This window comes from Diaphorina citri, unplaced genomic scaffold (genome assembly GCF_000475195.1).
Source record: "Diaphorina citri unplaced genomic scaffold, Diaci psyllid genome assembly version 1.1 scaffold3448, whole genome shotgun sequence".
Taxonomy (NCBI): Eukaryota; Metazoa; Arthropoda; class Insecta; order Hemiptera; family Psyllidae; genus Diaphorina; species Diaphorina citri.
The window spans coordinates 1-15,000 of NW_007380855.1; the positions used below are offsets into that span (position 1 = coordinate 1).

The 15,000-nt window shown below is 38.0% G+C and overlaps 2 protein-coding genes across 2 annotated transcripts in view; both read left to right on the forward strand.

Annotated features, from left to right (window-relative positions):
• The first annotated feature begins 4,425 nt into the window (after positions 1–4,425).
• On the forward strand, positions 4,426–5,304 carry LOC108253814. Its single transcript, XM_017448470.2, has 2 exons — positions 4,426–4,693; positions 5,105–5,304. Exons 1-2 carry the CDS (start codon positions 4,429–4,431, stop codon positions 5,302–5,304), a joined length of 465 nt encoding a protein of 154 aa, XP_017303959.1. The 5' UTR covers positions 4,426–4,428.
• A 34-nt stretch (positions 5,305–5,338) lies between these two features.
• LOC113471970 overlaps positions 5,339–15,000 on the forward strand; it is a 12,299-nt gene continuing 2,637 nt past the window's right edge. The window contains exon 1 of the mRNA XM_026831480.1: positions 5,339–5,633. Within this exon, the coding sequence (XP_026687281.1) occupies positions 5,352–5,633 (282 nt within the window). The 5' untranslated portion in view covers positions 5,339–5,351. The remainder of the gene's footprint in view (positions 5,634–15,000) is intronic.

The window sequence follows — 15,000 nt, forward strand, 5'->3', positions numbered from 1 at the left end:
GTATGTATGTATGTATGTATGTATGTATGTATGTATGTATGTATGTATGTATGTATGTATGTATGTATGTATGTTCTTTTCAAAATACCCAGCACATAAAAAAATGTCCCACAAACTTATTAACCATTCTAAAACTACTCCATCAAGGCAACACTTCAGCGATTCTTGTAGACGGAGAAACTTCAGAACTTTCTTACCATTTTTTTTTTTCACTCATTGACACGATTTTTTTCTCTGCAAACTTGTGAAACATTGAACACGCATTTTCTATTTCAAGTTCTACAGTAAAAGCAGTAATAGTGGAGATGTCACTGTTTACCGTTCGATAACATAGAAGTTTTAGACGGGACAAACAATATTTTATTATTGGTGCAAATTGGTGGAGATGTCACAACTACCAAACCGAACTAGGAGAGGGAAGACATTAAACAAAGTGGTGAAGACTAATGGAGATCCTAAATAACTGCAATTTATATCATTATAACGTACATACCCACTTACCTAAATGTCTAGAAAATGGTAGAAATTAGTGGAGATGTCACAATTGTCACAACCACCGTTAAATTTTACAACGTCACGTAGAGTCGTAGAAAAGAAAATGAAGTCAATTTGTGGAAACACAAAAACTACCATTTCAAGTGCCACAGCTAAGTACAGGAGAAAATTAGTGGAGATGTCAAAGCTACCACTTTCACACTTGAGTTCTATGTGAGAATGTGAACATAACTACCAGTATAACAGCAGTGGGAGTAAGAGAGAGGGAGACAAAAGGGAAAGAGGGGGAGAGAAAGAGAGAAAAGGGAAAAAAGGAGAGAAAGAGGGACAGAGGAAGAGAGGGACAGAGAGAGACTTAATCCTTACATTGTCTTACTGTTCTCTCACTTTACCACTTCAGCTTCAAGCCTTCAGGGCAAAATCCTTCCATACAAGTAAAATATGTAAAAGATAGAGAGAGAGAGAGAGGGAGGGGAGCGGAAAGAATAGAAGACATTACAAGACACAATAAATAAGAGAGCGACAGGGGGAGAGGGAGAGAGAGGAGAGAGAGAGAGAGGAGAATAATGGGAAAGAGAAGGTAAGAACAGGAAAGAGCGCTTAAGGGATAGAGAGAGAAGAATACTCGAAGAAAACAAGATAGAATACAAAGAGAGTGAAAGAGAGATAGTGTGCGGGAAAAAGAGAGGGGAGAGAGAAAGACATAGAGTGAAGAGAGATGGAGAGCTAAACTGAAGATTTATATTAATGTCAACAATGTTTCATAACAAGAGATAGAAAAGGAGTGAAAAGAGGGTAAAAGTGAGAGAGTAAGTGAGAGAGAGAGAGAGAGAGAGAGAGAGAGAGGAAGAGAGAAGTAAGCCCAGGAGCAAAACAAAGGAAAGATGTAGAAAATACAAGATAGAAAACAGATTTCCCTCTCTCTCTTTCTTACCATTTTTTTTCACTCATTGACACGATTTTTTTCTCTGCAAACTTGTGAAACATTGAACACGCATTTTCTCTCTCTCCTCTCCCCTTTTCCTCTCTCTCGCCCTCTTTTTTCCCTTCTCTCCCATCACCCAGCTTTCAATCTTTCATTTTTTCTCTCTGTCTCTCTACTTTGCTCATTTTTTTTTCTGTCTCCTTCCAACTGAAATTTATCGTTCTCAAGGGATGATAAAGTATCTTAGGTTATTTGGAACAGAGAGAGAGAGAAAGAGAGAGAAGAGAGAGAAAAAGAGAGAGAAAAAGAGGGGGGGGGAGAAAAAGGAAAAACCAAAGACAAGTATCAGAAGATTGGATTTTGAGATCTTTGAACTACCCCCTTTCTCTCTTTCTTTCCCTTTCTTTCTCTCTCTCTCTCTCTCTCTCTATTTTCCCTCATTCTTTCTCTCTTTTATCCTCCCTTCTATATAGGTACACTTTTCTTCTCTCTCTCCTATATCTCTTTCATAAAAGATGCCTGAGCCCTTCTAATCTGTTTTGAGTGAATATCATCGCTTAGAAACATGATTCAAAAAGGCCCAACCGCAAAAGGTCGGGTTGGGCAAAGGTCAGGTCCTTTTTTTCGACAAAATTCATTTTGTTCCTGTTGTCTGTAACTTGCTAGCAACTTCCATTAAACCTTGATTAAACCGAACTTTCATTAGCGAGATTCGAGTCAGCAAAATAGGAAGGTATAAAAAGTATCCATAGAAACTAAAAATCCAGTCAACTTTTTTTTAGCAACCCAACGGAAAAAACCTGGTGTGAACATCACACGACTTTCCTTATCCTAATGATTCAGGAGAGCCGAAAGCGGTCAAAAAGCTGCCGAAATGCCGTCAACCGCTGTACCGAACTTGACCAATAGTTTCGAATTTTTAAACAATGATTTCTCAAAATTTAGTTTTATTTTTATTTATTATTATTATTTTTTTTTTTTAGTGAAACTTCGAATGCACTCAAAAGTGTTTTAGCTTTGGTTAGGTTCGTTTAAATTTCGTTTTCTTCTTTGAGTGAAACTTTGAATGAACCCAAATATTCGGATACCGCGAGCAAATCGCGGAAAACGGGAACATGGTCAATGCACTTAAAGGGAACTGACTATCGAATAACATTAATTTTCTTTTATAGGTATAGGATAAGGAAAGTAAAAAAAAGAAGAAACTTTTGTTTTGCTGTACAATTTTACCACTAAGCGAATCTATCTCTCCCATCTTCTTCTTTCCAACTTTACTTAGGTATATCCTTATTTCTTTTCCCTCTCTCTTTCTGCCTTTATCCTTCTATCATTATCTCCCTCCTCCCCCCCTCTCTCTCTCTCTCTCTCATCTTGTGTCTGTCTCTCGCTCTCTCTCTCATCTAGTGTCTGTCATTATGTGCTTTGTTATCGTCAAACTTGTTTTGTATTCTATGTTATCAAGGTCTCTCTCTCTCTCTCTCTCTCTCTCTCTCTCTCTCTCTCTTTCGGACTCATAGATAAGAAGATGAAGTGTACTTGTATCTTTCCAATGTTCTTTTATGAGTTCACTATACAGGGGGTGTCAAAACGGTCGGTTGTCATTTGTTTTAAAACGAGCAAAAAATTTTGTAGGCTCATTTTTTTCCTTTACATTACAGTATATTGTAATTCTGTAAATATAAATAAGAAAAGAAATAGTTGAATGTACACGACTGCAGTCTGAGTTTGAACTTGGATTGTTAGACCACTGAATTTCTGACATGCCATTAGAATGGCACAAAAAAGTTACATATTGGTTCATGTTTCAGTTCCTTATTTTCCCAATACCTAAATGTAGCAAAATTCCATTGGCTACCTATGTACTCTATCTTCTTCTTCCTAGCCTTTTCCTACTTATATAGGGTCGATACGACCTATATACTCTATGTAGGTACAAAATCAAACATTTCTCATACACCCTGTACTTTCTATTGAACATTGGCAGCTCGTTATGTTGATGTTGATGAAAAAAGACAAGGCAAAGTCATAAAATTGTTATTACGGTCTCGTCTCTTTCTCACTCTCTTCTCTTTCTTCTTATTCCATATTTCCATGTTTCTCCTTCTTTTTATTCCATATTTCCATGTTTCTCCTTCTGCTTATTCCATATTTCCATGTTTCTCCTTCTTCTTATTCCATGTTTCTCCTTCTTCTTATTCCATATATCCATGTTTCTCGTTCTTCTTATTCCATATTTCCATGTTTCTCCTTCTTTTTATTCCATATTTCCATGTTTCTTCTTCTTCTTCTTATTCCATGTTTCTCCTTCTTCTTATTCCATATATCCATGTTTCTCCTTCTTCTTATTCCATATTTCCATGTTTCTCCTTCTTTTTATTCCATATTTCCATGTTTCTTCTTCTTCTTCTTCTTCTTCTTCTTCTTCTTCTTCTTCTTATTCCATGTTTCTCCTTCTTCTTATTCCATGTTTCTCCTTCTTCTTATTCCATCATGTTTCTCCTTCTTCTTCCATATTTCCATGTTTCTCCTTCTTCTTATTCCATGTTTCTCATTTCATATTTCTATGTTTCGATATTCTCTCCATGCCTTCACCCAAACTGGAATTCAATTTCAGGAGACCAGCTGCGATAGCACTTTGAATGTACCAGTTCCCAAAGGATCACTTAAGGAAACGTTGCACGTGGTTAGAATCCGGATGGGTGACCATCTGGACAATCGCGTCCTGCTGGCTTTTCCCGACTCCTTTCGGACTGGGTGAGGTTATTATTGTGAGTAGGCGGGTAGCTTGTTGCTGAATGGTGGGTAAAACTCCCGTCACTAAAAATAACCTTAACATAAAGTGATGTTAAACCCCTTAAAAATGAAACCCCCAGAAAATACCACTTCATGGCATAAAAAAACCCAGCCAAGTCGTTCACCCCAAAAGGAATCAAGTGCCCAAAAAGACAAACAAAACTCGTAATTTCAGGATAACCTCAACGAAACGATCAAGCTCTACTGACGAAAACATGGAACAAAACGAACAAGCCTGCGATGAGTTGGAAGCATTTCAAGAGTTTTTCATCAATGTGATCGATGAAAACCGAGATAAAACCGACCTGCTGGAGAATCTACGGAAACGGCTGCCCGAGTTGGAGATGAAGAAAGCAGAATGCGTCAAACTGGACGAAGAATTTAAGACAGAGTTGGGAAATGCGAAAGATATCAATGCAGAAATGACCAAGATGAACATGGCTTGGAATCAAGAGGAGCCGATACTCAATGAAGAACTTGGTAAGAAGATAAGCGATAATACGGGATAATATCAAAATAATCAGTCTCTTTTATTGAGAAGATTTGTTTTATAGGTACTTTACAAAATCATGATAAGTATTAGTCTAGAAACACAGAAAATTCTTGATCGTAGCATATCATGCGTAAACGATCACAATAACCCTTGAATAACTTTCTCCTTGTTCTTGCAGGCCCAAGAGGAGCCGATCCTCAATGAAGAACTTGGTAAGAAGATAAGCGATAATACGGGATAATATCAACATAATCAGTCTCTCTTATTGAGAAGATTTGTTTTATAGGCACTTCACAAAATCATGATAAGTATTAGAAACACAGAAAATTCTTGATCGTAGCATATCATGCGTAAACGATCACAATAACCCTTGAATAACTTTCTCCTTGTTCTTGCAGGCAAACTTCAAGCAACATACAACATAACCACCAAAGTAAACGATTACTTCACAGCCAAAAACGATCGACTAATCTCTGAAATCGAACAATTGGAAAGCGAGAAAAAGAACATCGAACAAATGCTCCTGACAAAGGACATCAAAGATCTCACACTCCAAAGCAAACTGAACCCCATTTCACAGCCAAAAACGATCGACTAATCTCTGAAATTGAACAATTGGAAAGCGAGAAAAAGAACATCGAACAAATGCTCCTGACAAAGGACATCAAAGATCTCACACTCCAAAGCAAACTGAACCATTTGAGCCAGAATTTCAATGACATTGTCACTCAGATGGATGTGGCAGATCAGGATGCGAAGAAAGTGAAGCAGATATGTGGCGAGACACAAATGAAAATGAAAGAGCTGGAGATGGAGTTGGAAGAGACTGTCAATGATTATAATGCTGTGCGGAATGATGTGGACAAGATTAGGGATGAGATTGAAAGCATGGAGAAATGTGATGATGTGAATAATGCTAGTGAACAGGTAAGTGGATTTATGCTAGAAGTTACTCCAACAAAACCGTTGTCAAATTTTGTCAATGATTATAATGCTGTGCGGAATGATGTGGACAAGATTAGGGATGAGATTGAAAGTATGGAGAAATGTGATGATGTGAATAATGCTAGTGAACAGGTAAGTGGATTTATGCTAGAAGTTACTCCAACAAAACCGTTGTCAAATTTCTGACTAGCAATTATCTACTAGCTCCAAGGGGCCACAGTCGTTTAACTATTGGACAGTAGTATCCGGTACTTTTGGTCTTTTGGTTAGGTACTTGAAAAAATAAATGGTAGCGAAATGGTCTTGGCCATCACCAAATGATTATCCAGAGCATCAATAAATACGTACCTATATAAACATAGTTTAAGACTTTAGACAAACCCATCCACATAATCTACCCAAAAAATTACCTAAAGTGTCTTTATCATGTTTTCAGTACAAGATGGATGTCAGCACTCTCCATGATTTTGACAATAATGAAGAAGATGAAGCAGATTTGCTCAATAAACTCATTCTCTCTCCCTCTCTCTCTCTCTATCCTTCCCTCCCTCTCTCTCTCTCTGTGTTTTAGTGGGGGTGTCCAAAACACTAACAACTCATGACGTACCTAAACTCCTGGGAATATTAGACACATGTGAAACTGTCCGAAATCATAAAACAGAGTGTGGTGAAAACAAAGTACGACAGAGGGAGGAAAGAGAAGCGAAAGAATGAATGCAGGAGCAGAAGAGGAGAAATTGAGGGAAAGAAGAAGGAGAGAGAGAGAGACGCGTCTATTTCTTGACATAGAAAAGAGAAAGAAGGAGATGAAGGGGTAAAGAATAAGAATGAGAGAAAGCTGAGAGAAAGAGAAGGAAAGCAAAAGAAATAAGAGAGAAGTATATTTTTTGACAGAGAAGAAGAGAAACGAAGAGAAAGAAGGAGATAGAGATAGGAAAAACGGGTGAGAATGAGAGACACTAGTAGAGAGAGAGAGAGAGAGAAGTCTATTTCTTGACACAAAATGAAGAATGAAGAGATATAAGAAGAGAGAGAGAGAGAGAGAGAGAGAGAGAGAGAGAGAGAGAAGGAGATAAATAAAATAAAGAGAGTGAGAGAAGTCTATTTCTTGACACAAAATGAGGAATGACGAGAAATAAGAAGAGGGAGAGAGAGAGGAATAGGAGAAGAGGATAAGGGTGAGAGAAGAGACAGGAAAGGGAGAAAAATAGGATAAGAAAGGAAGGAGAAGGAAAATGAGAGGGAGAGTGAAAGTTCCTTCCACTTCATCAAATATTTTTCATAATTCTCGAGTATGATTCGTTGTGACGCTTAAAAACATATAAAAAGAAAAACATGGAGAAAGAAAGAAGGAAAGAAATAACAAGTATGGAAGACAGAGTGGGAGAGAGACAAAAAAAAGTGGGAAAGACGGAGAAGGGAAAATCCAAGGCTGTTGAAAACATTATTTCGTTTGGGAAAAACAAAATTTGAAGGATGTGAGTATGATTCGTTGTGACGCTTAAAAACATATAAAAAGAAAAACATGGAGAAAGAAAGAGGGAAAGAAATAACAAGTATGGAAGACAGAGTGGGAGAGAAACAAAAAAAAGTGGGAAAGACGGAGAAGGGAAAATCCAAGGCTGTTGAAAACATTATTTCGTTTGGGAAAAACAAAATTTGAAGGATGGCAAACTTGGAAAGAAAAAGTCGAAAATATGAAAACACAGGGCATTATAGAGTTTAGAAGAAAAAAATCCTTGGAAAGTATTCCAAGTTTTCCAGTTTTTCGTCTGGATTACCTAAATAATACAAAGTTGGATTACCGTCTGAATCCCTCATGAAACTCTGGCCTGGTTTCTATAGGCACAGTTCTTGGAAAGTATTCCAAGTTTTCCATTTTTTTTTCGTCTGGATTACCTAAATAATACAAAGTTGGATTACCGTCTGAATCCCTCATGAAACTCTGGCCTGGTTTCTATAGGCACAGTGGTTTTTAAGACTGGTGAACTCTGACAGAAAGATGGTCTAAAGGCCCGAGATATATATTTTATTAGTACTTCAAAAGTGGCACAAAAGGTGAGCATAAGAGTTTATAAAAAAGACCCTTGAAAGAGTCTCAATCTCGGAGCCTTCCAGGACCCAGTCTGATCACTGAACCTGTCAAAATGTTCAAACAACACTTCAAAGTTCTGTACCAACTTTAGTAAGTTTCTCCATATACATATTTACTGAGTTTCTTCCTTCTCAACCAAAACCTCAAACTCAATTTTAATTTTTGGCAAGGAAGTTTTACGTCAATTTCGTGTTCTTTTGGTTTCCCACTACCCTCTCTGCTCTCCCTTTCCCTCTTCCGTTTTCTTCTCCTTTCTGATGTACCTTTCCTATTTCTTTATTTACTCTTCCTTCCTCTTCTCCTCCATTCCATCTCCCGAATAGTTACAAACTTACAACCCTTTCTATCAGAACTTGTTCCTTTCCTGCGTTTCTCCTTTCGAATTCCTTTACCTCTCTCTATTTCCCATGTTCCTCTTTTTACTTCCTTTTCTACTCCTTTCCTTCACCTTCTTAGTAACAACCATTTCTAAACGAACATACATATCTCTTTCTATTTCTTTCTCTCTCTCTTCCACCCCCTTATAATTTGTTCCAAGGAAATTTGTAAAGTGAATTAACTTTTCCACCCCTAAAAGACATTTCATTACATACTGAACTACTACAAAGCACAATATTGAGTATTGTTAACCTATAAAGCAGATAAAGGATAGAAAGTGAGAGGAATATAGGTAGTGGAAGAAGGGGAGGGAGGAAGGAAGGAGAATAGGAAAGAGAGAGATAATGAGAGTACACAATGTACAATAGAGATAAAAGAGAGAGAGAGAAAGTGAGTGGTATATAGTTAGTGGGAAAGAGAGGGAGAGAGATAGTGCCCGGGTGGTCTAGGGGGAGGGAAAGAGATAGAAACAGGAAGACCAAGAGAAAGACAGAGGGAACTAAGGATCCGGCGTCAATAGCACTTTGAAGGCACCAGTTCCCAAGAGATCACTGAAGTTAAGCAACGTTCCCCGTGGCATTCGGATGGACAACTGCAAGCTTTTTCTGGCCCCACTCAGGCTGGCTGAGGTCAATGTGAGTAAGCTGAGTATAAATCTGGTTTAAATCTCAGAAAAGGTAGACAAATGGATCCAGCGTCAATAGCACTTTTAAGGCACCAGTTCCCAAGAGATCACTGAAGTTAAGCAACGTTCCCCGTGGCATTCGGATGGACAACTGCATGCTTTTTCTGGCCCCACTCAGGCTGGCTGAGGTCAATGTGAGTAAGCTGAGTATAAATCTGGTTTAAATCTCAGAAAAGGTAGACAAAGTATTGTGTTGGTGAAGATGCCAGAACTCCCATTTCAAGTTCTACACTAAAAGCAGTAATAGTGGGGATGTCAATTTTACCATTCGATAAAATAAAATACAAATAGATCATTTATAGAAGTTTTAAAGAGGACAAACAATAAAGTTATTAGTGCAAATTGGTGGAGTTGTCACAACTACCAAACCAAACTAGGAGAGGGAAGACATTAAACAAAGTGGTGAAGACTAATGGAGATCCTAAATAACTGCAATTTATATCATTAAAACGCACAGACCTACTTAGCTAAATGTCTAGAAAATGGTAGAAATTAGTGGAGATGTCAGAACCACCGTTAAATTTTACAACGTCACGTAGCGTCGTAGCAAAGAAAATGAAGTCAATTTGTGGAAACACGAAAACTACCATTTCAAGTGCCACAGCTAAGTACAGGAGAAAATTAGTGGAGATGTCAAAGCTACCACTTGAGTTCTGTGTGAGAATGTGAACGTAACTACCAGTATAACAGCAGTGGGAGTAAGAGAGAGGGAGACAAAAGCGAAAGAGGGGGAGAGAAAGAGAGAAAAGGGAAAAAAGGAGAGAAAGAGGGACAGAGAGAGACTTAATCCTTACATTGTCTTACTGTTCTCTCACTTTACCACTTCAGCTTCAAGGCTTCAGGGCAAAATCCTTCCATACAAGTAAAATATGGAAAAGATAGAGAGAGAGAGAGAGAGAGAGAGAGAGAGAGGGAGGGGAGCGGAAAGAATAGAAGACATTACAAGACACAATAAATAAGAGAGCGACAGGGGGAGAGGGAGAGGAGTTCTATGTGAGAATGTGAACATACGAGTAACTACCAGTATAACAGCAGTGGGAGTAAGAGAGAGGGAGACAAAAGCGAAAGAGGGAGAGAGAAAGAGAGAAAAGGGAAAAAAGGAGAGAAAGAGGGACAGAGGAAGAGAGGGACAGAGAGAGAGAGACTTAATCCTTACATTGTCTTACTGTTCTCTCACTTTACCACTTCAGCTTCAAGCCTTCAGGGCAAAATCCTTCCATACAAGTAAAATATGGAAAAGATAGAGAGAGAGAGAGAGAGGCAGAGAGAGAAAGAGAGGAGCGGAAAGAATAGAAGACATTACAAGACACAATAAATAAGAGAGCGACAGGGGGAGAGAGAGAGAGGAGAATAATGGGAAAGAGAAGGTAAGAACAGGAAAGAGCGCTTAAGGGATAGAGAGAGAAGAATACTCGAAGAAATAAGTTAGATTGGTGAAGTTATCTCGGTCCCTCCCAACCTTCCCCTGATCTTCCCTTCATAGCCTGTTCAACTCTCGAGTCCACATATAGATTTCATTCACAATAAAATAGGATGGGAGAGAATAGGTTGGTTGGAAAATATACTTTAGGAATACCTCGATGGTGTAGTAGTTAGCGCGGTGGACTTCGGATCTGGAGGTTGGTGGTTCGAGTCCAAGTCAAGCCAAGAAATTTAGCGTAGTGCATTAAGCAGGGAACGATATTTGTGACAAGCATTTATGCTGAACACAATTGAAATTCCTTTTTTACTTTAGGAATACAAACAAGCTGGGCCCGTCCCTCCGGGAATTTTTTAGGTAGGTACAAAGACAGACGACACCGAAGCGAATACAATAGCCCGTCCCTTATACCTTTTTATTATTATCGTAATAATAAAGGAAGGACGGGCTAAGAAGCTAAAATTGCACTTGAAGGTACTTGTTCATCCTACAGCCTACCCCAAACGACTTATTTCCTTGGCCCGAACAGCCCAAAAAAGGCCCTTTCTAGGCAGTCCATTTCTCTAACTTTCTTTTCTAATAAAGTTTTCGATTTCGATAGATTGTGTCTAGAAAAACTGCAAGGAAGAAATAAGTTAGGATATAGGGTAAGTGGGTAATCGATTAATTGAATGAAAATGAACACTCTAGGGATAGGGACCAAAACTAGCGTGAGTGAATGAATGGGAGGGGGAAAAGAGAGGGAGGGGAAAAAGAAATCGAGGGAAATAGGAAAGAAAAAGAAACGGGAGATAGGAAAGAAAGAAATTGAAGTAGAAGAAAAAGGAAAGAAGGAGAGAGAGAGAGAGCGAGGAAATAAATTGATAGGCGGAAGGGGGGGGGGGGAACTCTAGGGACCAAAACTAGCGTGAGTGAATGAATGGGAGGGGGAAAGAGAGGGAGGGGAGAAAGAAATCGAGGGAAATAGGAAAGGAAAAGGAAAAAGAAACGGGAGATAGGAAAGAAAGAAATTGAAGTAGAAGAAAAAGGAAAGAAGGAGAGAGAGAGAGAGGGGAAATAAATTGATGGAGAGGGGAAAAAGAACCGAGGAGAAAGATAGAGAACAAAAATCGGAGAAGAGGAAAAAGGAGAAAATGAAAAGAGGAGAGTGAGAAAGAGGGAAAATTAGGGGGAGAATGAGAAGAAGAGAACGGGGGAGATAGGAAAAAGAGTAAAAAATAAAAGGAGAGCGAGAAAGAGAGAAAGGAAAAAGAGTCCCTCAGGAACGAACAAGAAGAGAAAGAAAGAACTGGAGGAGGAAAAGAGCTGAAGAAAAAGGAAAGCATAGGATTTGGGACTGATATAGAGATGTGCTGGCAATAGAAAGTAAAGTAATTTCAGGTTTTATTTGATCACGTCAGATCTTCTTAATGGTTGAAAATAAAAGTTGTGTTTTTGTTGCGTTCTCTTCTTCTTCTTCCTGATTCCTGAGATCTCTGTGTCTCCCCCAATTTCTTTTTCTCCTCTCTCGCTTCCCTCTTTATCTACCTCCTCCCCCCTCTATTTCTCTCCTTCAGTCTCTTTTTCCTCTTTCCTTCTCTCTCCTTCTGGCTTTACGTCTTTCTCTCCCTTCTCTCTTTCTCTTCCCTCTATCTCTTCTTCCTCATTCCCTCCGATTCCACACATCTCTCTCTCTCTCTTCCCCCTTCTCTCGTCTTAAAACTGCAACTACATATGTATGTCTCCTCTCTTCTACTCCGCCTCTCTTCTCTCCCTCTCTCTCTGGTTCCCAACTCTTTCTCACTCTTATTTTATTCCTCTACAATTTCTTTTTCTCCTATCTCGCTTCCCTCTTTATCTACCTCCTCACCCTCTTTCTTCACCCCTCTATTTCTCTCCTTCAGTCTCTTTTTCCTCTTTCCTTCTCTCTCCTTCTGGCTTTACGTGTTTCTCTCCCTTCTCTCTTTCTCTTCCCTCTATCTCTTCTTCCTCTCTCCCCTCTTCCGCATTCCCTCCGATTCCACACATCTCTCTCTCTTCCCCCTTCTCTCTCGTCTTAAAACTGCAACTACATTACATATGCCTCCTCTCTTCTACTCCGCCTACGTCTCTCCCTCTCTCTCTGGTTCCCAACTCTTTCTCACTCTTATTTTATTCCTCTTTACCTTCTCCATCTCTATTTTTTTACTCTCTATTTATTCTTCTTTTACCACTTTATCCCTCTTTCTAGATTTCGATAAAATAAAACGTACATAGGTATATTCTCCTTCTGGCTTTACGTGTTTCTCTCCCTTCTCTCTTTCTCTTCCCTCTATCTCTTCTTCCTCTCTCCCTTCTTCCGCATTCCCTCCGATTCCACACATCTCTCTCTCTCTTCCCCCTTCTCTCTCGTCTTAAAACTGCAACTACATAATTATGTATGTCTCCTCTCTTCTACTCCGCCTCTCTTCTCTCCCTCTCTCTCTGGTTCCCAACTCTTTCTCACTCTTATTTTATTCCTCTTTACCTTCTCCATCTCTATTTTTACTTTCTATTTTACTCTCTATTTATTCTTCTTTTACCACTTTATCCCTCTTTCTAGATTTCGATAAAATAAAACGTAGGTAGCTTTCCGGTACCCACACGTTCCCACTGGAGCTCATTTTATTTTCATGTTTACTTTAAACTCAGAGTCAGGTGTGGCATAGAAAACTAGCACCATAGGTATAGCTCTCCGGTACCTACATGCACGTTCCCACTGGAGCTCATTTTATTTTCATGTTTACTTTAAACTCAGAGTCAGGTGTGGCATAGAAAACTAGCACCGAATAGATGACTTTTTATTGGTTTATAGTCTTTAGATAGTTAGAAACGGATTAAATAAAAAGAAATATAAAATCATTACCTTTAGATAGTTAGAAACGGATTAAATAAAAATAAAATCATTATTCCTATCAGGACACTACAAAACAGTTCACGTAAAGAGAAGAATAAAATCTTATGTTTATATATATAAAAAAAAAATCTTTCAATTCATCATTTAAAATTTACAGTCCGCTTTTGGCATTGGCTTTTGGATTTGGATTATTGGCATTGGATTGAAAACATTCAATACATTTCAACCTTGTTTAGCCCGCTCGAATAGGACTAAAAAGTCCCTTAACCCAAGCAGTCTAAACGAGATCCCAACATTTTATGGGTTCAAAGTTGAAAAGATATAAAGAGGTTTGAAATTGAATAAGGGGACAAGTACAATTCAAAAACAATTTCGAAAAACCATTGAGAAAGAGCTTGGGGAAAGTGGCATTTGAGACGATATTTTTTAATTAAAAAAATCCTCTCTCTCTCTCTCTCGTTCTTAGAACAATACAGTACTCACAAATTGCATAGCAACCACTAGGTAAACATAAAACAAATAAATAATTAGAGCGAAAAAAGAGAGAAGAAAATACGAATTTTTATTGAGTCCGACTAAGTTTAACCCTTAGTTGCTTTGCTTAACCTTCTTTAAGTCCCGTTCAATGAACGATAAGTTCTGTTAGTTGGGGTACCTAATTATTAACCCTTGAAGGTTTTTGCCTATTTAACTAAAACGGACGCTGCACACAAAGGATCAGGAAGAGACCACCTTAACATAATAAAATAGAAAGTAATAATGCCCCAATAGGCGTTATTGTCTCTCATTTTGTCTTTAAACTTAAACATTAATGTACTCCATTTAACGCAATTATTATAAGACCAAAGTGAGCCCAAGTTTAAAATCGATGATTTTCCCATTCAGTTTGTCTGTAATTTTATTGTTCCGCGATGGAATGAGGATTTTTCTTCAAGTCCCGTTCAATGAACGATAAGTTCTGTTAGATGGGGTAATCATTAACCCTTGAAGGTTTTTGCCTATTTAACCCTTTTGCAAATTTTAACAATTGGACAGTATTGCCCTAATATATGTAATAGTCCTAAACTAAAACGGACGCTGCACACAAGGGATCAGGAAGAGACCACCTTAACATAATAAAATAGAAAGTAATAATGCCCCAATAGACGTTATTGTCACTCATTTTGTCTTTAAACTTAAACATTAATGTACTCCATTTAACGCAATTATTACAAGACCAAAGTGAGCCCAAGTTTAAAATCGATGATTTTCCCATTCAGTTTGTCTGTAATTTTATTGTTCCGCGATGGAATGAGGATTTTTTTATTATCTTGCAAAAAATATGAATTTTCTATTACTTCCCTACATAGGTAGGTATGTATGAAATTCTCAGATACACTATCTATGTAAAAATTTTAATATATTACCCTAAGAGAAAAATTCAAACTGTATAGATTTATAGGATCAGGTCTACAGTGTACGTAATAAACATACCCAGAGGTAGGTACCTACCTAGGTGAAACATCTATTAAATGAGGATTTTTTTATTATCTTGCAAAAAATATGAATTTTCTATTACTTCCCTACATAGGTAGGTATGTATAAAATTCTCAGATACACTATCTATGTAAAATTTTTAATATATTACCCTAAGAGAAAAATCCAAACTGTATAGATTTATAGGATCAGGTCTACAGTGTACGTAATAAACATACCCAGAGGTAGGTACCTACCTAGGTGAAACATCTATTTTCTACCCTGTACAGTGGAACAGGTATGTTACATGGGATAGAATAAATAGGGTATCTACATATTATAAATTATAGTTTTGCGGTTTAAACAATGAAAACAAAAGCTAACACACGAATAGAAAATCTGGAGTTTATTTTACCTTCAATGATAAAATACCAGTTACTCCCCATACAATACAAAATAGCT

Coding starts and splice junctions, on each gene's coding strand:
- LOC108253814 (XM_017448470.2), top strand. CDS start 4,429: ATGGAACAAAACGAACAAGCCTGCGATGAGTTGGAAGCATTTCAAGAG. Junction 4,694..5,104: donor GATACTCAATGAAGAACTTG/GTAAGAAGATAA, acceptor TTGTTCTTGCAG/GCAAACTTCAAGCAACATAC.